Source organism: Neomonachus schauinslandi, chromosome 13 (assembly GCF_002201575.2).
Source record: "Neomonachus schauinslandi chromosome 13, ASM220157v2, whole genome shotgun sequence".
Lineage (NCBI taxonomy): Eukaryota > Metazoa > Chordata > Mammalia > Carnivora > Phocidae > Neomonachus > Neomonachus schauinslandi.
Window position 1 is genome coordinate 58177657 of NC_058415.1, and position 22391 is coordinate 58200047.

At 41.0% G+C, this 22391-nt stretch overlaps 1 protein-coding gene across 1 annotated transcript in view; it reads left to right on the forward strand.

The window, feature by feature from the left end:
• Positions 1–12337: 12337 nt before the first annotated feature.
• Positions 12338–22391, forward strand: part of RECK (reversion inducing cysteine rich protein with kazal motifs) — a 75124-nt gene continuing 65070 nt past the window's right edge. The window contains exon 1 of the mRNA XM_021691341.2: positions 12338–12456. Coding sequence (XP_021547016.1) covers positions 12357–12456 — 100 coding nt within the window. The 5' untranslated portion in view covers positions 12338–12356. The remainder of the gene's footprint in view (positions 12457–22391) is intronic.

A 22391-nucleotide genomic window follows, 5' to 3' on the forward strand; every position in this document is an offset into this window, starting at 1 on the left:
GACTGGGGCTGAGCCATCCTGCCACGTCCCTCCAGAAGTACTGTGAGCCCAGGCCAGGGAGCCAGAGACCTACACTTCCAGTAGCTGTTTGCTACTGTTGAGTTTCTTTCCCTCTCTGAGCCTCAATTTCTTTGTCTGTGAAATGGGAGCATATCCCCCCATTCCTGTCAATAAGCAATGCATGGGAAGACACCTAGGAGAGCCCAGAAGGGAGAGATTCATGGCTCACACCCCACAACCTGTCACTCATTGATTAGGGGTCCCTTCTGGGTTTCCCCCTCCACAGTTCATGAGCTATGGCTCCAAACTGCTAATGCCACTTGGGGCACAGATTTGAAGGAGCCTCTGGTGGCCGATCTGTGGCCCTGGCTACCCGTGCCTCTGCACACCCGCCACCTGGTGGCCATTTCTGCCAGCCTCGGAGATCCGTCCTTCTGGAATCTCAGTGTGCTCAAGAGTCACCTGGGGATGTTGTGGAAATGCCGATTTGGATTCAGTGAGTCTGAGGTGGGACCCGAGACCCTGCATCTCTGACAAGTTCCTGGGGGATGCCTATGTTGCTGCTCTGCAGGCCGCACTGAGCAGCAAGCCCTAGAAGACTTGGGAGCAGGACTGAGGGACTGAAGGAAGAGGCAGGGAAGCAACTCCTGCATGGAAGTCTCCTGCCATGTGCCAGGTCCGTTGGTGTCAGACACCCGGTCTGGTCTCTCCAGTTTCTAGGGCAGCAGTTTGCCCTGTGACCTCACTTCTCTATGGATCTAAGGATTGTTGATTGATCAGTTCGTTCAGCTTCTTACTTGTCAGTAGAGTGTTGACTCCCTAGCTTCTTCCATATAAGACCAGAAACTAGCCATTCCCATTTCCAATAGCTCCAAAGTGCAGTCAAGCGCAAATATAATATGCGGTCAGGGGCACCCAGGTGGCTCAGTCGGTTAAGCATCTGCCTTCAGCTCAGGTCATGATCCCGGAGTCCTGGGATCGAGCTCCGCGTCAGGCTCCCTGCTCGGCGGGAAGCCTGCTTCTCCCTCTCCCTTTGCCTCTCCTCCCTGCTCGTGCGCTCTCTCTCTCAAATAAGTAAATCTTTTTTAAAAATAAAATAAAATGTGGTCAGGTGCAGAATAAGAGGCATAATTGTAGCAGAGAAAGAAATACATATCAAATTTTGCAGAAAACACAATTATTATAGTTCCAAAAATTAACCAGAAAGCTATTAGCAGTAATATGAGTTCAGAAAAGTTAAGGAGATAGGAATAACTTCTCAAAAATCAATTGTATTCCTACATACCATCAATATACAAAAGGAAAAAAACATGAATAATATGCTAGGTACAGTGGCAACAAGTAAGTGTTCAATAATTGGAAACAAACTTAATTGCAGGCATGAGAGAGTTAAGAAAAAAAATTAGAAGAGTGTTTTGGGAGCACAGGGGAAGGCAGAGTGATTGACCAGGAGTCACTCTCGGGAGAAGCAAGGGAGAAGAACAATAAAAATGACCTTAATTTCTAGGGTAGAAGCTCTCAAACTGTATCAAACAGAAGACCTTCTCTAATATGAGCTCTACCTCCAAATATTTCAATTTCCTTATGTCAGAGGTAAGGCCAATAGAAAAGCTGGGCTCAGGGCTCAGAAACATAGTTATTTAGTGTTTTTAAATCCTTCCAAGACTCCACCGAGCTACATAAATTGCTGTGAAGAACAATTGAACAACACAAAGATCTTTTCAAGGGAACAATGTTAGATTCTTCCTACCAGATTTGAACTTACTACAAGGTAGCAATTACTGAACTACATACCATTGCTTTTTAAAGTTTTGTAACATCAGTGGTATCAGACACCAGAAGATTCCAACTATAAGAATTAAATATACATATGTCAGGTCGAAATTCAAAGCATGAGGAAAAAAAATCACTTTTTAATAGTGGGCAGCCACAACTTTGAATTGAATGAAGGTTTGCCTGTGATCCACACGTTACACCGTACGTTGCCACACACTACTGAAGGACTGGAATTCAACATAAAATACCATCGTGATGACAAAAAGCTAAAAAAGAACAGAATAACATTTATTCCAGCTGTGGAAGGGGGTGTGATTCATTATTTTGGAAGAGAGAAGGTATCGGAATTAAAATGGACAAGTTCAAACATACATTGTACAAAACTCCTGAATAATGAAGTCTGATCAAACAAGTATCAAACTACTGCCAAATGGAAGTTTGTCAGACTCCACAAGTATTTCTTTAAAGTATATATATCCCAAATAACTTTTAATAGGTAGTAAAACAATGGACACATGTAAACTTGCGATGTTTTGAGTTTTTTACACACTAGGGGCCCCTAGTGTGTAACGTTAGCATGCGTGCCGTTGAGTTGACTTCCTTTTGCATAGACCTCAGAATAAATCTCTTCCTGCCATCTCTGTGCATTTGTTTTATCTTCTTTAAACGTGTCCTTGATTAGAAAAAGTGTAGTTCTGCACCGATCTTTTCTTTAATCTAGGCTGATGCACATCCGCTCATGTATATATAATTACACCAGGAAGTACACATAAGCACTGTTCTCAATTAAGTGTCGGGCAAGGGCCAGATTCATCTGCTTGGTGCATGTTCTCATCATGGTGTAATAGCCGATTGCACAATAACAAATGAACATATAACTGGTCACACAGTAATAATGTCACATTATAAATAGTAATGGGATTTAACCATAAATTTGGGGTGTTACTTCTCTGACTACATATATGATAAGGAATTGAACAGTTATCCAATCTTATTAGTGAACCACTATTTTTTCCTGATTTTTAATGTCAAACTAGCATTTTTTAAATTAATAAACTTTTTCTTTTAGAGCAGTTTCAAGTTCACAGCGAAACTGGGCAGAGAGTACAGACAGTTCCCATATAGCCCCATTTCCGCACATGTACCATCCCCCTCATTATTGACATCCCCTCCCCCCAGAGTGATTATCTTTGTTAGAACCAATGAACCTACACTGACCATCATCACCCAGAGTCCATAATTTACATTAGTATTTACTCTTGATGGTGTACAGTCTGTGGGTTTGGACAAATGTATAATGACTATAGTTTTGTGCAAAATCCCTTCACTGCCCTAAAAAGCCTCCATGCTCTGTTTCTTCATCCCTCCCTCACCACTAACCCCTGGGAACCCCTCGTCTTTTTACTTTTCCAGAATGTCATATAGTTGGAATCATACAGTATATAACCTTTTCAGATTGGCTTCTTTCACTTAATAACATGCTTTTAAACTTCCTCCATGTCTTTTCATAGCTTGAAAGCTCATTTCTTTGTAGTGCTGAACAATATTCCACAGTCTGGATGTACCACGGCTTATTTATCCACTTATCTACTGAAGGGCATCTTGGTTGTTTCCAAGTTTTGGCAATTATGAAGAAAGCTGCTATAAATATCCATGTGTGGATTTTGGTGTGGACATGAATTTTCACAAATCAACACTGAAACAAAAATTTCTCAGTACTTCTTCTTCAAGGTACCATCTTGATTTAAATAAAAAGTAGTTTGAGATTGCAAGGTGAGCTATTTCAGAAACCATGACCCTTTGCAAACTACTCATCTGTACGAATGAGAATTTTCTCTACAGCAGGCAACCAAAACAAAATACCAAAATAAATTGGAGGCTGAAACTGGTGCGAAGGCAGTTATCATCCGTAATTCCAGATTTCAAGATTTTGTGTTCATCAAAATCTCATTATCTTTGAATTCTAGTTCATTATCTTTGAACCAAGTAATTGTTATAAATTTAAACTTGTAAGAGAAATGTAGCAATAAAACACAGCTTTCCCCCTCCTTTTTTACATAGCAGGACTCTACAAGATTTTGTTGGAAAAAAGTTTCCACTGCTAAAAAGTAAAAATAATATTTTTTAAGTTTGAAAACTACTGAAGTACACAGACAAAGAGAGTAGAGAATGGGGCCAATTTCATTCTCACAGTCTCATGTTTTTATTTATTTTTATTTAGATTCTAGTTAATAAACATACAGGGCAATATTGGTTTCAGGTGTAGAATTTAGGGATTCAGATAGAATTTAGTGATTCATCACTTACATATAACACCCAGTGCTCATAACAAGTGCCCTCCTTAATACCCATCATCCATCTAGCCCATCCCCCGCCCACCTCCCTCCAGTAACCCTCAGTTTGTTCTCTATTGTGAAGAGTCTCTTATGGTTTGTTTCCCTCTCTCCTTTTTTTCTTTTGTCCCTTCCCATATGCTCATCTGTTTTCTTAAATTCCACATATGAGTGAAATCATACGGTATTTGCCTTTCTCTGATGGACTTATTCACTTAGCATAATACACTCTAGCTCCATCCACGTCATTGCAAACAGCAAGATTTTTTTTTTTTGATGGCTGAGTAATATTCATTTATCCATTCATCAGTCGATGGACATTTGGGCTCTCTCCATCATTTGGCAGGCTCATGTCTTTAGAGGACTCATCAGAGGCTGGCAGGTATTCTACCAGCATCACAGATTAAGGGTCACAGTGCTGAATTGTATAATGTGTCGGTACTGGGTGCCTTGGGGTAGGGCTTCTCTTCCTCCTGTGAGATCTCAACGCAAGGGCCGATGGGGAGGGCAGATACACACAGATTCTGCTTTTGGGCACAAGGATCACCTTTGTTTTACGAAGCCATACTCCCAGTTCTTAAATCAGCAGTGAACATGATAACAGGTCCAGGATAGCTGGACCGTTGCTTCTAAGCTAGTTGTCTCTGCAAGTCCCTCTCCTGTTAAGTGACTAAAACTTAATTTCAGTCCATTCAGTGGGATCTCAGCTTTGTGGAGGCCTCTCCTCAAGCCCCTCCCTAGCTTTCAGAGGCCTATATAGGGCCAAACCCACCAGCTGGGACTGAAAAAGAAGGCAGGACATTTGGTCCTCAGTTGTCATCATCAATTCCTGTTGACACTTGCACTCTCGTGTGGTATCCGGTTGTAGAGATCATGCAAACAATAGCCACAGCCTCTGCAGGCTCTCAGTGCTCTCTCAACTCCTGCTTGCCCCTCTCAAATGGCATAGCAAACGCTCAGCTACTCTTCGGTGGCACTGCAAGCGGAGACCAGGGAACAAGGCACGCGTGCAGCCATTTCTCTTCTACACTCACATCACACGAGTGCAGGGGAATTTTATGACGTATGTCACTTCCCTGAACTCCAGGGGGGCAGGACTGTGTCTCTCAGAGTATTCTTCCATGTCTGTTGTTCATATGCCCTCAGCCTTTGTGGCTAGATTCTGATATCTCAGAAGCTTTTACTCTGATGACCACCGTCTCTGCCTGGAATTTCAAAGGTGTATTTTTAAAACCAAAAAGTTAGGAATTGTCTTCTTTGTCTACTGTTCTACTCTAGTAATCATCTCTGAAGAAATGAATGCCTTACCCTCGTGTTTTAGTTCTAATGAAGGAATTATAAGAAATAATATATTTTATATGTAAGAAATATATTAATATTTTAAAAATTGGCCCATTATATACATACGAAGACAGATATCATCAAATCTTTTTTTTAAGATTTATTTATTTATTTTGGGGGGAAGGGACAGAGGGAGAGAGAAAGAGAGAATCTCAAGCAGGCTCCCCCACTAAGCACAAAGCCTGACAAGGGGCTCAATCTCAAAACCCTGAGATCACAACCTGAGCCGAAACCAAGATTCAGATGCCCAACTGACTGAGCCACCCAAGTGCCCCCACATATCATCAAGTCTTAAAGAATTCAAAACGAACCTCTTTCTTTTCAAGATAGATCGATTCATGACAGTAAAATGTGTTTAAGCTACACAAATCCAGAAAAATTATTTTCATTAAAGAGTAACTTCAGGAATTTACTATGCATAAATTCCTGAAAACAAAGTATGGGATCCTAGCTAATTAAAATCAACAAAACCTGCTGTCTTCTTTTTTTGTTTGTTTGTTTTTTCAAGATTTTATTTATTTATTTGACAGAGAGAAACACAGTGAGAGAGGAACACAAGCAGGGGGAGTGGAAGAGGGAGAGGCAGGCTTCCCGCCGAGTGGGGAGCCCGATGCGGGGCTCGATCCCAGAACGCTGGATTCATGACCTGAGCCGAAGGCAGGCGCTTAACGACTGAGCCACCCAGGCACCCCAAAACCGCTGTCTTCTTAATAAAAAATTTTCTCTCCTCCCGATACCAGAGAAAAATGTGGATCTATATCAATGAATGAAGAGCATCCAAAGTGCTTAACATGTGGGTAAATATAAAAGACATTATTTCTTGCTTAAAATCCCTGGTTTAAATAACTGGCTGTTTAAAGCAAAATAATAATAGTGTGTGGAAGCAAAGTATATGACAATATTAGCACAAAAATAAGAAGGGGGAAAATGGAATATTGTTGTCATGTTCTTACATTTTACATGAAGTAGTAATTATTATTTGAAGATAGGCTGTAATAAGTTAAAATGTTCACTATAAACCCTAGAGCACCTACTGAAAAGTAAAATAAAGAGGTAGAATTACTAAGCCAATAGAGAAGATAAAATGAAATCATAAAAACAACACTCCAAACACTCTATTATTCCAGAAGAATGTAGGAAAAGAGAAAAAAATGGGAAAATGGAAAAAAGAACAAATGGAGCAAATAGAAAACAAACAGCAAGATGGTAGATTTAAACTCAGCCATATCAATAATTATATTAAATCTAAATGACCCTCTAGAGGGTATTATGCTAAGCGAAGTAAGTCAGTCAGAAAAAGACAAATACCATATGATTTCATTCATATGTGGAATTTAAGAAACAAAACAGATGAACATGGGGAAGGGAAGGAAAAAGAAAATATAAAAACAGAGAGCAAGGGGGCGCCTGGGTGGCTCAGTTGGTTAAGCGACTGCCTTCAGCTCAGGTCATGATCCCAGGGTCCTGGGATCGAGTCCCACATTGGGCTCCCTGCTCTGCGGGCAGCCTGCTTCTCCCTCTCCCACTCCCCCTGCTTGTGTTCCCTCTCTCGCTGTGTCTGTCTCTGTCAAATAAATAAAATCTTAAAAAAAAAAAAAAAACAACAGAGAGCAAGGCAAACCATAAGAGACTCTTAACTATAGGAAACAAACTGAGGGTTGCTGGAGGGGAGGGCTGTAGGGGGATGGGGTGATGGACATTAAAGAGGGCACTTGTAGTGAGCACTGGGTGTTACATGCAACTGATGAATTACTAAACTCTACCCCTGAAACGAATAATACACTATATGTTAACTAAATTGAATTTAAATTTAAAAATTTTTTAAAATAAAATAAATTACCTGACTCCTCCAATTAAAAGACGCCTGGGTGGCTTACCTCCAATTAAAAGGTATTGTCAGATAAAATTAAAAAGAAAAAAAGCAACCAACCATATGATTTCTACAAGAAACCTACTTTAAATATAAAGAAACAGATGAATTAAACATGAAATGATGGTGAAATTATACCACACAAACAGGAATCAAAAGATTTTATGGGTTTTATTTATCTAAAATATAGAAAGATGTTTTGAGCTCAGGACAAAATTATTGGTAACATTTGTTAGAAGATTTTATTTATTTAACACAGAGAGAGAGAGAGAGAGAGAGAACACAAGAAAGGGGAGCGAGCGGCAGGCAGAGGGAGATCAGCGGGGGGCCCAATGCCAGGCTCAGTCCCAGGACCCCAGGATCATGACCTGAGCCAAAGGCAGATGCTTAACCGACTGAGCCACCCAGGCGCCCTATTGGTAACATTTTAAAAGTGCCATACAGATCTCTAAGTGTTAACCTTTCTTTAGAATGAAAGATAATTACAACAGCACCATGGAATAGAACTATGTAAGTCCCGAGTGAACCACATGTGTAATTTTAAGTTTTCTAACAGCCATGTGAAAAAGAGTAAAAAGAATAGTGGTGGATATTCATAAATTTGTCAAAACCCATAGAATGTATAACACCAAGAATCACCCCTCATGTAGACTCTGAACTTGGGGTGACAATAATGAGTCAGTGTAGGTTCATTGATTGTAACAAATGTGCCACTCAGAGCAGGATGTTGATAGCAGAAGAGTCTGTGCCTATGTTGGTGTGGATATATGGGAAATCTCTATACTTGCTGCTCAATTTTGCTGCGAACTGAAAACTGCTCAAAAAAAAAGAAAGAAAAGAAAAAGAGAAAAAGTCTGTTTAAAACAAAACAAAAACCCAACAACAACACAAAAAACCCAAAACAGGTATAAAGAAACAGGTGGAGAGCGCCTGGGTGGCTCAGTCGTTAAGCGTCTGCCTTCGGCTCAGGTCATGATCCCGGGGTCCTGGGATCGAGCCCCGCATCGGGCTCCCTGCTCGGTGGGAAGCCTGCTTCTCCCTCTCCCACCCCCCCTGCTTGTGTTCCCTCTCTCGTTGTGTCTCTGTCAAATAAATAATTAAAATTTAAAAAAAAGAGAGACGGGTGGAATTAATTTTAATAATTTTAATAATATTTTACGTTCTTATTTTCATACTAAGTCTTTAAAATCTGGTGTCAGCACATTTCAACTTGCTATCTCTCTAGTACTCAAGAGCCACATGCGGCTAGTGGCTACCATATTAGTACAACTCGAGACTTGACTCTTCTCTCCTGGGGAGGAGATGGGAAGTAAGGTGGGAAGTAAATCTAGCCCGTGAGTTCTGTGACCTAGGTTGAAGGTTGTCCATATCTCTCATTACAGTTCTAGAGTGTTTAACATCATTCACTGTCTGTCAAGCACTGTGTTAGACATTTTAAATATAATATCTTCCTTCATCTTCATAAGAAGTCCAAGATAAACTTTATGTAAAGGAAAAAACTGAGACTCAGAGAAGTTAAACGACTTTGCCCAAGGTCAGACAGTTAGTTAACACAATGAACTACTAATGTAATTAACAGCTAGTTAGTGCAATTTGGACTCTGGTGTATCTTAAGCCCATGCTCTTTACACTACATTACATTGCTGCTTTCTGTCTCATGGGAAACCTAACTGCTTCTGGTGGTCTGATCAAAGGGAAACAGGAAATAAGCTATTAGCTTCATCAAAATACAGTAAGGTAATCCCAAAGTGGATGTGCTGTTTCTTCAAGCGCATTGAACATGCCCGAGACCAGTGTCAGATCACTTGCCCCCAGTGGGCAATCACCAATAGAGTGTCCAAATCCTATGTGCTTCATAGGGTACCCCCACAGGAGGGTTAATGTACCAGAGAGTTGGCCAGAAAATGCTTGGCCAAGAAGGGCCTCAATGTCCCTATTTCTTGACTTCCCCCAGGATATAGTGTCTGGTCAGCCATCCTTTGGTGTGGAAGGATCTCAAGTAGCTTCCATTTGGTGGTTCATCATCACAACTCAGATTTCAGCCATTCATCTAACATGTCCGTCTCAAATATAAATCTTGGTAGTAGAGAAATTATCTCTACTACCAGTTCCCCTCAACCTCACTGGTATAACTATATTGATTTACTTGTCCAGAGCAACTTTACTGCCATATCTCATAAGAATTACCTGGAAATAAAGTCATTTCTGATTCTATAGCTAAGAGATCTCCAAGTATTCAGGCATTCTCTTTGTGCATGAGACTCCAGGTATCACCTCTAAAGTCAACAGAGGTGCAGCCAACTACTCATGTTATTGGGGACTTAGGATCTTTGAACCGCAACTGAGCAGTCCTTTATCCTTTTCCTCCTTCAGCTGCTTCTTCAGAGTCAATGATTTCTGATGGGGCAGGTGGATAGTCTTTCCTTTAGGAATCGTTATGGGTTGAACTGCGTGTCCCTGCCTTCCCCCCCAAATTCATAAGTTGAAGTCCTAACCCCCAGTACCTCAGAATGTGACCCTATTTAGAAATAGGGGTTATTGTAGATGTTATTAGTTAAGATGAGGTCATACTGGAATAGGGTGGGCCCCTAAATCAATATGACTAGTGTCCTTATAAAAAGGATAAATTTGGACACAGACACACACACAAGGAGAATTCCATGTGAAAAGGAAGGCAGAGATCAAGGTGATGTGTCTACTAGCCCAGGAGTACCAATGACTGCCAGTAACACAGCAGAAACTAGGAGAGAGGTATGAGTCAGATTCTCCCTCACAGCTCCCAAAAGGAACCAACACTGCCAACACTTTGATCTCAGACTTCTAGCTTCAAGAACTCTAAGACAATAAATTTCTGTTGCTTAAGCCACCCAGTTTGTAGTACTCTGTTATGGCAGCCTAGGAATCTAGTACAGGGACCCAATGGTCTAATGACCCATCTGCATGGCTTATAACAATCGGTCTACCCATTGAATTATCTTGGGAACAGTATCTATTACCTGTATGACCCCATTTTTCCATATGGAAACCTCCTTACAGGCCTCTCTATGATATTTTCTAAGGTGCACAGAGCTAAGGAGTCCAACAATCCTGTTTTGCTTGGGACTAAGGAAGTGTCTGAGACATGAGACTTTCAGTTTTAAAATCAGGACAGTTCCAAGCAAAGCAAGATATGTTGGTCACCTTACAAAGAGCCCACTTCCTGTTCAGGTCCTTCCAGGGCACAGCTGAACCCAGAGCAACCATCTTAGTCCTCTCAGCTGAGTGGGTTACCACAGGAATTGGGGAATTCTGTGCAGAATAGATACATATTGTGACAGAGGGGTGAAAGCACCTCAGAGGTCCAGAACTAAAGGTAAGAGGTTCTGAAAGAATGGTGGCAGAGGTGCAGGGAGGGTGTGGAGATGAAGCTGGAAAAGGTGATTGGGTCTAATGGCTAAGAACCTCTGGCTCCACGTTAAATAATTGTATATCACTGTATCCTGTAAGAAGACAGGTGGCCTCTCAGACTTTGAAGCAAGAGAGTTGTCATCAGAGCAGATGTTTCAGGAAGATTATAATTTATCTATATTTTCCCTTTGTAAACTTAAAAGAGAGAGAATAGATACAAAGGGAACTAAAACACATATAAATTACAATATATGGACTTTGGAACTTGAAAAACTGTAAAAGGAAATTATGAGATAATAGGGGAAATGTAACACTGGATATTTAATAATATTTTTTTTTTTTAAAGATTTTATTTATTTATTTGACAGAGAGAGACACAGCGAGAGAGGGAACACAAGCAGGGGGAGTGGGAGAGGGAGAAGCAGGCTCCCCGCAGAGCAGGGAGCCCGATGCGGGACTCGATCCCAGGACCCTGGGATCATGACCTGAGCCGAAGGCAGTCGCTTAACAAACTGAGCCACCCAGGCGCCCTGGATATTTAATAATATTAAGGAATTTTAAATTTGTAGCTGTGGTTATACTTTTTTTAAAAGGGAGGGGAGAGGGGGCCCCCTGGGGACTCAGTGGTTAAGTGTCTGCCTTCTGCTCAGGTCATGATCTCAGGGTCCTCAGAACCCCTGCTCAGCGGGGAGTCTGCTTATCCCTCTGCCCCCCCATGCTCTCTCTCTCTCAAATAAATAAAATCTTTTTTTTTTTTAAGGTATTAATTCAGGAACGGAGAGAGGGAGAGAGGCACTTTGATAGCCAGTGGGCCCTCTCAAACATTCCCCACAATAGCTGTAGGGGTAAAGGGTGGAGTGGGGACCTACCTCCAAATTACTTCTTAAAATCTAAACCTGACATTCAAGGCTCTCCATATCTAGATACACAACCATTCCAACACTCGCCTTTTCCTAATAGGAATAAGTACTTTTTTTAAAATTTTATTTTATTATGTTATGTTAATCACCATAACAGTACATCAAAGACACATACAGGCTACATGTGCCAAAGAGCTTTGGTGGTGAAATTGTCCCTGGGTCCTGTTAGGAGACCGTGTCTTCGGCAGTGCCCCTCAGATTTTAGGGGAGGTCAAGTTGACCCGAGTGCTTTCTTTGCGTGTGAGGCAGCGTCTGGGCAGAAAGGATATTAAGAGGCTCATTGAGGGTAAAGAGAAGTGAAAGGAAGAGGTCCCTTTGGTTCAGCCTTGGACTATGCCCTAGTTCTCAGGCGAACTTAAGAGTGTGATCTTGGCAGGTCAGTCTCCTCTCTGAGCTTCAGTGAACCCAGCTGCAAAGCTCAGGAGGCGGTAAAGGTGTTGAAAGGGCCCTTCCAGCTCTGACACCTTCTGACCCCGCACTTGGGGAACCCTGTCTGCGTGACTCCTCAGCAGAAGCCCACGCACAGCTGGGCCTTAACAAAGAGCCGGGGTCTCGGGAATGTTCCCGCCCCCAGCAGGTTTTGGAAACTCCCAAAGGCCGAGGGGCGGGGCTTGAGAGCGCCGCAGCCAATCAATAAAGGTCCAGGCCGCCGGGGCGGGGCTTCCGCGAGCAGCGGCGGCTGCCAGGCTGGGTCCGAGCATCCCGCGGCTCCGGACCCCCGGCCCGGACATGGCGGCGGTCCCGGCCTCCCCGCGAGGCGCGCTGCTGCTTCTTCTGGCCGTGGCGGGGGTCGCGGAGGTGGCAGGGGGCCTGGCCCCTGGCAGTGCGGGTGAGTAACTGCTAGAGCAGCGGTTCGGGGCGGTCCAGGGCGGCCGCCTCAGCGCTCCAAGATGGCGCGAGGCAGGGGGCGGGGGTGCCCGCGACCCCCAGACCTGGCCCAAGTCCGGTGACCCAGGGTCCGGACGTCCCGGCAGGCGGGAGGGGGCTCTGAGACGGCACGAGCGAGGAGCCCTCTCCACCCTCGCTCTCTCTGCACCGAACGTCTGCTGCACTGGGGACGGTGACCCGGGTTCGAGGCCTTGCCCTGTCACCCACGGGACAGGGGCCCCCGTCTCGGCCCTCACCCCCACAGCGGACTCGGGTCTGCTAGAACTGGTGAAATGCCTTTGCCCAGGACGGTCGCGAGGGTTGGATGGGATTTCCGAGGTACAGCTGCCTTACCGCCGCCCTGGCCAGTTATTGTAACTTGACCTACGGTTCAGAAAGGCAGACCTCAGGCGGCGAGCGTTATGGGCCCCACAGCCTACCAGGTTCAAGTCTCTGAAGAGAATGAGCCCGAGCCTGCTAAATCCAATTCTGCTGCCATCCGCGGTGGGTGCACGGTTTGTCCAAGGTAGCGCTGGGCTCTGGCGGGAGATAGATTAAAAATCAATAAACTGTTTTCTGGGGGCTGTTGGGCTTAAGGAGAGTTCTGTTCCTGCTCTTAAGGAATTAAACCAAGAATGGATAAGAAATTGTTCAGTGCTTCCCACTTTCTGGGCTTTAGGAGTTGATGCCAACTCTTGTCCCCCCCGAGAGCTCTGTAGGAGGTGGGGTACAGCAGGACTCAAGCCGCTGGGATTCAAGGTAGACGTGTCCAGAGGAGATGGAAGACTGGGTGCACAGAGGGAGAGAGATGACATCCATCTAGGATGGGAGGAAAATTGAATGATCCCCCGATTGCACAAACATTAGAAGATGGCTGGGATTTATACAAGCAAAGCGGAGAAGTGCATTGCCTACAGGGAGAGACACCTAGAACAAGCAAAATCAACCCCAACAAGGTTTTAAGATAACTTAAAATGTTAAAGGTTTTGTTTGTTTGTTTTTTAAGACAATAAAGTATTTAAAGAAGGGAGAGCATTGTGTCAAGTACCTGGGATTAGATAGTTAATTGTAACTGGGTTCTAAATTTGGCTGTCGGGCGCCTGGGTGGCTCAGTTGGTTAAGCGACTGCCTTCGGCTCAGGTCATGATCCTGGAGTCCCAGGATCGAGTCCCAGGATCGAGTCCCGCCTCGGGCTCCCTGCTCGGCAGGGAGTCTGCTTCTCCCTCTGACCCTCCTCCCTCTCATGCTCTCTGTCTCTCCTTCTCTCTCTCTCAAATAAATAAATAAATAAAATAATAAATAAATAAATAAATAAATTTGGCTGTCAATTAGACATCAAAGGAGAGAGAGGGAGAGAGAGAATGAGAATATGCTGTGTATATTTGGCTAAATCAGCTGACCTTTCTGGGCCCCATTTTTCTCATTAAGTTGATCTAAAGCACTTCCAAAGTTATGGTCCATGGAATACTAGTTGTCCATTCTCATCCCACAACCACTTGATTCTGTGGAGTAATTAAGAATATTTGAACAAGTTACTTAGCCTTAGTCTTTTTGTGCGTTAATATCCACATTAATTATATATAGTACCTTATGGATTTTATTGTGAGAATTAATTGAAGTAATACATGTATAGAATTTAGAATACTGTATAGTAAGCACTGAAACGTTAACTATTAAATAAGCTTGGGAAACACTGCACATTGTACCTTTTTTTATAAATTCACAAAACATGTTAGACTCACAATAAAGGTACAAGGATTCTTTTTACGGTAATGAAAATGTTCTTAAGTAGTTGTGATATTTGCACAACTCTGTGAATATTTTATTTTAAAAACAACTAAACTATACACTTTAAAAGGGTGCGTTTAATGGTATGTGATTGTTAATGTATAAACCAAGGCATATTAAACATTTTAAGAGTTTAAATCAAAAATTGATTTGAATCAAGTAGCACCAAACAGGAAGTGACAGGAGCTAGCGGAAAGATTTTGATAGAGAAGAGGTAGAAGCAAAGCAAGGAAATTATTTGATTGGCTATAGCTTAAGTGGATGCCTTATTGGGAAAGCCTAGGTGGCTGTTTGTGATTGGTTGTCCTTAGGTTTTGATTTCTTTCTTTTTTTTTTTTTAAGATTTTATTTATTTATTTGAGAGAGAGAGAGAATGAGAGACAGAGAGCACGAGAGGGAAGAGGGCAAAGGGGGAAGCAGATCCCCCGCTGGGCAGGGAGCCCGATGCGGGACTCGATCCCGGGACTCCAGGATCATGACCTGAGCTGAAGGCAGTCGCTTAACCAACTGAGCCATCCAGGCGCCCCTTAGGTTTTGATTTCTTAACCTTGAGGCATTATAGGCTTAGGTTTTGGTTTGCTTAAGTAGGCTATCAAGGCATTAAATAACCACCTCAGTCTAATGGCTTCCTTGCTTTATTAATTTAACATGATTTATATTTCAATAAAATTATTATAGAAAGAAAGAAAAGCTTGTTTGCTTATGAACTCTTTTTGTTCATGATACCTAAAGGACATTAGAAAATGCTGGGCTACATAATTTCTAAAGGCCCTTCCAGCTCTAAAAATCCATAACAACATATCGTTTGCATTGTTTGATAAAAAGAAAAATTCCAAGTTTGATCTAAAAATGAGATTTGTCCTGTGTTCTAAGTTCTAGGAAGCATTTATTACCTGGTCCTTACATAAAGGACATTGAGTAATACAATGGACAAAAGCTTCCATTGTGATTTTGTAGAAAGTGTGGGAAAAGTTCTTCAATCCTAAATAAAAATTGAGAACAGAATATTAAATTGTATTTCAGTGAAGGTCTGGCTTTTATTGCTGATCAGACAGTCTTTTTTCTCTCCAAGTCTGGGTATTCCTATATATCCTCTGGTATAAGGCTTTACTTAGAAGTCTTATCTGTTCTTAGAGATTTTTATTGCTATTACTGGGGGTGGAGGTGATTATTACTAGCTCAGTGATTATTATCTCTTGTGAAGTTTGGGCACACCTTCTACATTGGTGTAATGCCACTCTTCGTATCCCAGTGTACTTTCCAGTCCTAGCACCGCCTCCCCCCCCCCCCCCCCGCCGCCATTTCTGATGTTCTCTTTGAAGGATGGGATGGGACCCTATGCTGTGGTCTCAGGATCTGTGTGTCATGGCATCTGATAGTAGCTCTGTTTCTATTTAAGATATTTTGTAATGTTACAAAAAAGGAAAGATGAGACATTAAGGGCTAAATTTCAATAAGTTGACATTTAAGGAATTATGTAATAGTCAGCCTAGAATCCTGAAAAAGAATGTAATGAATTTTAAGTTAGAAAAAGCAAACATCTATCTGGAGGAAAGTAATAAAAAGCAGATTCTCTTCCCAAAGACATATCTTGGCCCACATTGTGGAAAGAGCTAGGATTGGTGATAGACCAGATATGACAGTTTATTCTGGTATGCTGCTCAGAGTTCCTGTCTCATATCCATAGTTTTAAGCAATCTCAATAACCATACTTTTCACTGTGTGCCTCTTCTAGAAGAAAATGGGACGATGTCAAGGAGGTGGTTTTTATACACTTTAAATGTGGTTTTTAAAAGAGCAAAACAGGCCGCCTGGGTGGCTCAGTTGGTTAAGCAACTGCCTTCGGCTCAGGTCATGATCCTGGAGTCCCAGGATTGAGTCCCGCATCGGGCTCCCTGCTCAGCGGGGAGTCTGCTTCTCCCTCTGACCCTCCCCCTTCTCATGCTCTCTCTCTCTCATTCTCTCTCTCAAATAAATAAAATCTTTAAAAAAAAAATAAAAGAGCAAAACATCCCACAGAGGTTTGTTTATTCAAAAAAAAGTATTGAGTGCTTGCTAGATGTTAGGCACTGTTCTAAGTACAGGATTGCTTCTCTTAAGGAGCTTACATTCTACCAGAGGAAAGATAGACAATAAACAGATAAATAAAATGATTTTTGATAGCGATAAGTATGCTGTGAAGGAAACCAGCTGATAACAGAATTGTGGGGGGGGGGTTCTTTACATAGTGATGACAAGAGAGGCCTCTTTGGGAAGATAAAGTTCAGAAACAAAATCTGAAGACTGCAGGTCTAAGACAGGGATAGGGACCAGAAAGTGCAGAGGCCCAAAGACAAGAAGGAACCAGTATGGTTGCAACATAGTGAGCAGGAGAATGGGCTAGGGCTAACAGTGCTGAGCCTTGCAAAAAGCCACATGAGGATTATGAATTTTATTCCTTGTGCAGAAAGAAACCAATAGACTATTATGTAAGAGATGTAAGCTTTGATTTATATTTTAGATCACTCTGGCTGCTGAATGAAAAAAAGTGATTGTAGTGGAGTAGGAGTAACAGCAGTTCGACTGGAAGAAGCCCTCTGCAGTAGGCGAAGCAGGAGATAGTGGTGATTTACAGTGAAGTGGTGGTGGAGATAAAAGAGGAGAGATTCAGGATACCACTGATGGATCAGATGTGGGAAGTGAGGGAAGGAGAAATTAAAGATTACTTGTAGATTTTTACCTTGAGCAGTTTAGTAAAAAGTGATGCCATTTACTGAAGTCTGGAAGATGGGGAGGAGCACAGATTGGAGGAAGGTTGGCAAGGTGAGCCAAGAAGAGCATCAAAAGTTCTGGTTTTGTATATGTTTAAGATGGATATTAAGAATAACTGCTCTAGGTCCATTTCATACCTGTCAGTAATCCATTCAGCAAATATTTGTTAAGCTGTTAATAGTGCCAGATACTGTGATAGGTGCAAGGTGTAAAGCGGTAAGCAAAAACAGACATGGTCTCTGCTTTCATGGGGTTTTTTATTTAGTAGGAAATTCAGACGTTAAGTATCATATATATATCTTCATTGCTAACATTATGTGGTTGTATTAGTACACATCCATTTCTATTCTAAATGTGAAGAATATATCTGAGGAAAAATGTGATTTAGTTCAGTATATAGCACATAATATGATGGATGCTGTAAAGCACACAAATAACATGAAAAAGATGTCAAGAAAAGTGTAGTATTAAGAGAAACTCTCTGATCATGGAATATACCACTGGGTGCCAGACATTTATACTTTTAGATTCCTTGTTTTATAGATGGGGGGCCTACAGTGTAGAATAGACAAAGCAAAAATACTGGCTGTTAGCCTCTTTGGGGAGGACCTTACAAGAGTCATTTGCTTTAGTTTTTCAGAATGATGAATGTCTAGGTTATGGCTCTTTTGACCCCCTAAGGGAACAGAAACCAAGGTAGCTCAGGATTAGGGGGCTAGTATATAACATCTAACAGGGAAGCACATAGAAATCCAAAGGTAGGAAATTCAGCAAAGCAGACCTCAGGGACTGCTGTGGGAACCAGAAAGCTGCCAGGAGCTAAAATTACTGTTAGAGATAGTCTCTCTCTACCTTCCATAGCTTCTCTGTGCATCTCTTGCATTTCCCACTCTCCACCAATCAGCTTCCTCTTTTTACTCATCATTTCTGGGCTACCATGAAACTTCAGCTTCCCTAGCCACAGCTCTTCTTGACCTTATGGTTTCAGGGTCCACCACCACCTGGCTGCACACTTCTGTGCCTGAATATATGATTGGGTCCAATTTATCTTTTGACTTAGGCCAAAACCTCATATGTTGCTAAATTATGGGTTGGTCACCAAATGAAATGTGGTACTCAAGTATCCCAGTGGGAGAAATATAATTTTTTGTACTTTTTTTCTGATAAAAATCATTGTATAATTAGGAAATTATTACTTATTAACCAATGAATACCATTTTTTGAGCTGAGCAGTATGTTAAATGGATACAAGAAGTTTACAGTCAAACTGGGAGTACCATAAGTACACACATGAAGTGATTAGAGACGATTTAAATGTTGAAGTTGCCAGTTCTGACTAGAATATCAGGACCTTCAATAACCAAAACATCAATAGGGCTTAGAGTTATTGGAGAAGAAAGTCTTACTAAGAGTTGAGGTGGGATTTAAGCCTTGAAAGATGTTCGGGATTTAGGTCAGCAGGGAAAGGGCACTAAACATTTCAGTCAGAAGGCTGTGTTCAAGGTAACTGTAGGCTTTCCTTGTTAAAAAATAATAGAAGGTCAGGGAAGGTAAAGTTACAAGACTTGGAAACCCCCTTTATTAGAAGAGTGACATCATGAGGGGTCTATCTGGCAGTCATATTGGTAATAGAATCAAATGAATATAATTGGCTGTTTTGGCACTGTAGTGTAAGGCAAGCAATGGCGAAGGATATCTGTAACTTGCCAATGATTCAGAAAAAAAAAAATACATCTGTCTAGATAGATAAATAAAGCAGTATGATGAAATGTTAGCAATGTTGAACCCAGGTAGTGGGTATATGGGTAGTCACTTTACTGTTTGGCTCTTCCTTAGCTGATGATATATTCTGTATAGAAACACAAACACCATGTATTTTTAAAGGAATAAATGTAACAATGCAAGAATGTACTTTTAAGTTGAAGATGTAGTTGTCATTTAAATGTTTTAAAAGTGTCAATTTCCAGGCTGTTTTGAAAATAAAAATGTGATTAAAAGTAAGATCAGTTTTTTATTATTAAGAAGTCTTTTTTTTATTTAGAATGACCTTTTCCAGTATCAGCTCAGATTTAGTTTTTTTCCTCCTCAACAGTGTGAGATATACATATTCTGTTTTAGTAATTCTTTAGGAAGACATTAATTAGGGGGAATCTTTATTTTCTTTAGAAAAGAAAGCAAGAATGGCTTTTCATTAACTAAATTGAATTATAGCTTTTAGGAGGTTTCTGTGGCAAATTTCCTTTTAACTTCAAAAATCCTATAATTGTATGAATATTTTAGTTTTAGATTAGGCTATTTGTTTTCTTAAGTGCTGGTTGGTCTTAGAAGTTGCATTTTTCTCTTGTGGCTGGAGCATGTGCTTCCTGCTTACTTGCCTATCTTTAGTACACATGTGGCCCAAACTGTTAGTCCTTGATGTTTCTAATTATTGGGTAATTCTGCTTGCGTATTTCTAGGCTCCACTAATACCTTCTTAAAGCCAATATACATGGCTTTTAGCAATCTCTTTGGTTTTTATTAATTTTATAATTAATAAAATTAATCTTGGAATAGGGTGCAAAATATGACACTCATCCTTATGTCTTTAATGAAGATAACACCTGAGCTTTTTATTTTCATCATGTCAGTATCGTTTTATTTTTAACTAATTTACGTTTATCTGTTCAATTCCATTTCTTGAGAATAAGCAGAGTTTTAAACTATTTTTCTTGAAGAACAAGAAATTAGATTAGAATCAAATTATAAAAACAAAACATTTCTAGAATTAATTGTCTTCTGTAAAAACATTAGGCCTTGGAGAGTTTTTTTGCACTCTAATTGTTAAATGACCCAATTAATTCATTTTAATAGCTCTAAAAAAGACAAAGACCTTTAGTTGCCACATTAATTGCATTTGAATCCCTTCTCCCCATTCTTAATGAAGTCACGTGAATTGATGTCTATTTGTAGACTTTTATTTCTTGAAAAATATGTGTTAAAGATTCTAAAAAGTTTTGTTGTTTCAAAGGAAAAAAAAATGTACACAAATATAATAATGGCTAAGGTTAAGGATAGGGTATGGAAAATATAATGGAACATACATAGGTCCCCTAGCCTGCTCATGGAGTGTGGCAGCCCTCTCAAGGGAGGAAATGTACTATTAGAGAGGAATGCTCCGTTGGGAGGGGGGAGGGAGTTATTACCAGAAGACTTTGGGCTGCCCTCTGTAATCCCGTATTGTCAGAGTTATCAGAAGGCTTTTGGAAAGACTAGAAGGAAGTCAAAATGTCAACATAGGTTCTGGCAAGACAGTGGGAGTATAGATCATTTTTCTTCTTATTTTCCAAAGTTTTGGGTTTCTTAATGAAAAAAAGAATTATTTTAAAAGTTTAACTTCAGGGGTCACTACATTGTAAATTTGACCTTAACTATTAAATAGGAAAAAATGGGCTTTTATATTTATATTTTAAATATAACTTTCTATTGTTATTGGACTTTTAATTATAACACATTTTGTTTCTGTTCTAAATAGACCTTTGCTCCAAGAAACTGTTTTTCAAAAATCCCTAGGCCCAAATCAGACTCTTGTCTGCCTGATTGTTTACTTTTTGCTAAGCTTGTGCTTATTGGGACCATATGTTATCCTGAGTTATCTTTGCTCATGATCAGCCGGATTTTTTTGCCCTCAAATGACCTTTGTGTTAGAGGATAGTAGAAAGTGGCAACTTCTTCAGCACTTCAAAAGAGCACATCATTATCGCACAAGAGAGCCTTTTTTTGGTTTTGTTTTGTTTTTCTTTTTCCTATCTGCCCTTCTCATTCTAATGAGTAATGAGACTGGGGACATAACTAGAATCTTAGCAGATGCAGGGAGCATGGTGTGGCATGGCAGGGGAGAAGGGATTTTGAGAAAGCCTCATGAGTGATTGCCCCACTTATACCCTGTTTTATGGAGAACAATTTCCAGTTTTGAACGTAGAAGGCTTGTTGGTGAGATCTAAAGAGCTCTTCGTTTATTCATCTATTCGTTCATTTTCCTCCAATACAAATCCTACCTTCAATCAGAAAAGCTCTGCTTTCATCTAATTTGTGTACTGAAATTGTATAGATTGCATTTGAGGAGATTATGTTGCAAATTTTTTTATATTTTATTTATTTATTTATTTAAAGTATTTTATTTATTCATTTGAGACACAGAGATACAGAGAGAGAGAGAAAGCATGAGCAGGGAGAGAGGAAGAGGGAGAGGGAGAAGCAGGCTCCCCGCTGAGCCAGGAGCCTGATGTGGGGCTCGATCCCAGGACCCCGGGATCACGAACTGAGCCGAAGGCAGACGCCCAACCATCTGAGCCACCCAGGCGCCCGCAAATTTTTTATATTTTAAACCATTGTATCAGATCCAGCTGCCTGAAATGTAATACTTTCATCTTGTCTCTTGATAGCCCCGATCAATCCAGCTATATCTTTTTTCCAGTCAGGTACACTCTAGAATAATAACATCTCCCTGCTGTTTATTTCTATAGACCATTTATGCATTTCTTGGCCTGTAATGCTGCTTGGCAATGTTTTTCCTTTTCTCTAATTTGATGTTTCTCAAACTGGCATTCTGAAATGTTAGTAAGTGGCATGAAAAAAGTGTTCTGTGCTCTGAGAAGTCTGTCTACTTAGATCTCTTTTTGGGAGATTAGTAATGTATAAACATATTAAAGGCTTTGTGAAGTCCTGCAATAAGGAATTCTCTTTAACTTTTTTTAATCCTTCATTTCCCAGTTCTTTGAACATGAAACGTTTTCTCCTGAGGGGTAGATATTAACAACTCATGAATAGAATACAAGTTTGAGTAACGTATTTATAGTTGCCTCCTTTCTCTGTTCTCCAAAGTGACTGCTCCACACTTCCACCCTTCCACAAGCCCCCAACCCCATCTCAACCCTTTTTGTTTTCAGACCTAATCTGTGTTTCACTGAGAAAATGGAGGCCATCAACTTTCCTCATAATTTATTAGTGTCCTTATATCCTTTCCTCTTGTCTAGACTTCATTTTACCATCAGACTGTAACCTGATAAAGTCAGAGAACATAACATTTATTTATTTATTTTTAAGATTTTATTTATTTGACACACAGAGAGCGAGCACAAGTAGGCAGAGTGGCAGGCAGAGGGAGAGGGAGAAGCAGACTCCCCGCTGAGCAGGAAGCCCGATGCGACTCGATCCCAGGACCCTGGGATCACGACCTGAGCTGAAGGCAGACGTTCAACTGACTGAGCCACCCAGGCGCCCCAGAACATAACATTTATTCACTATTGCATCCCTTGCCCCAAACTCAATGCCTTTTCTTTCTTTCTTTCTTTCTTTCTTTCTTTCTTTCTTTCTTTCTTT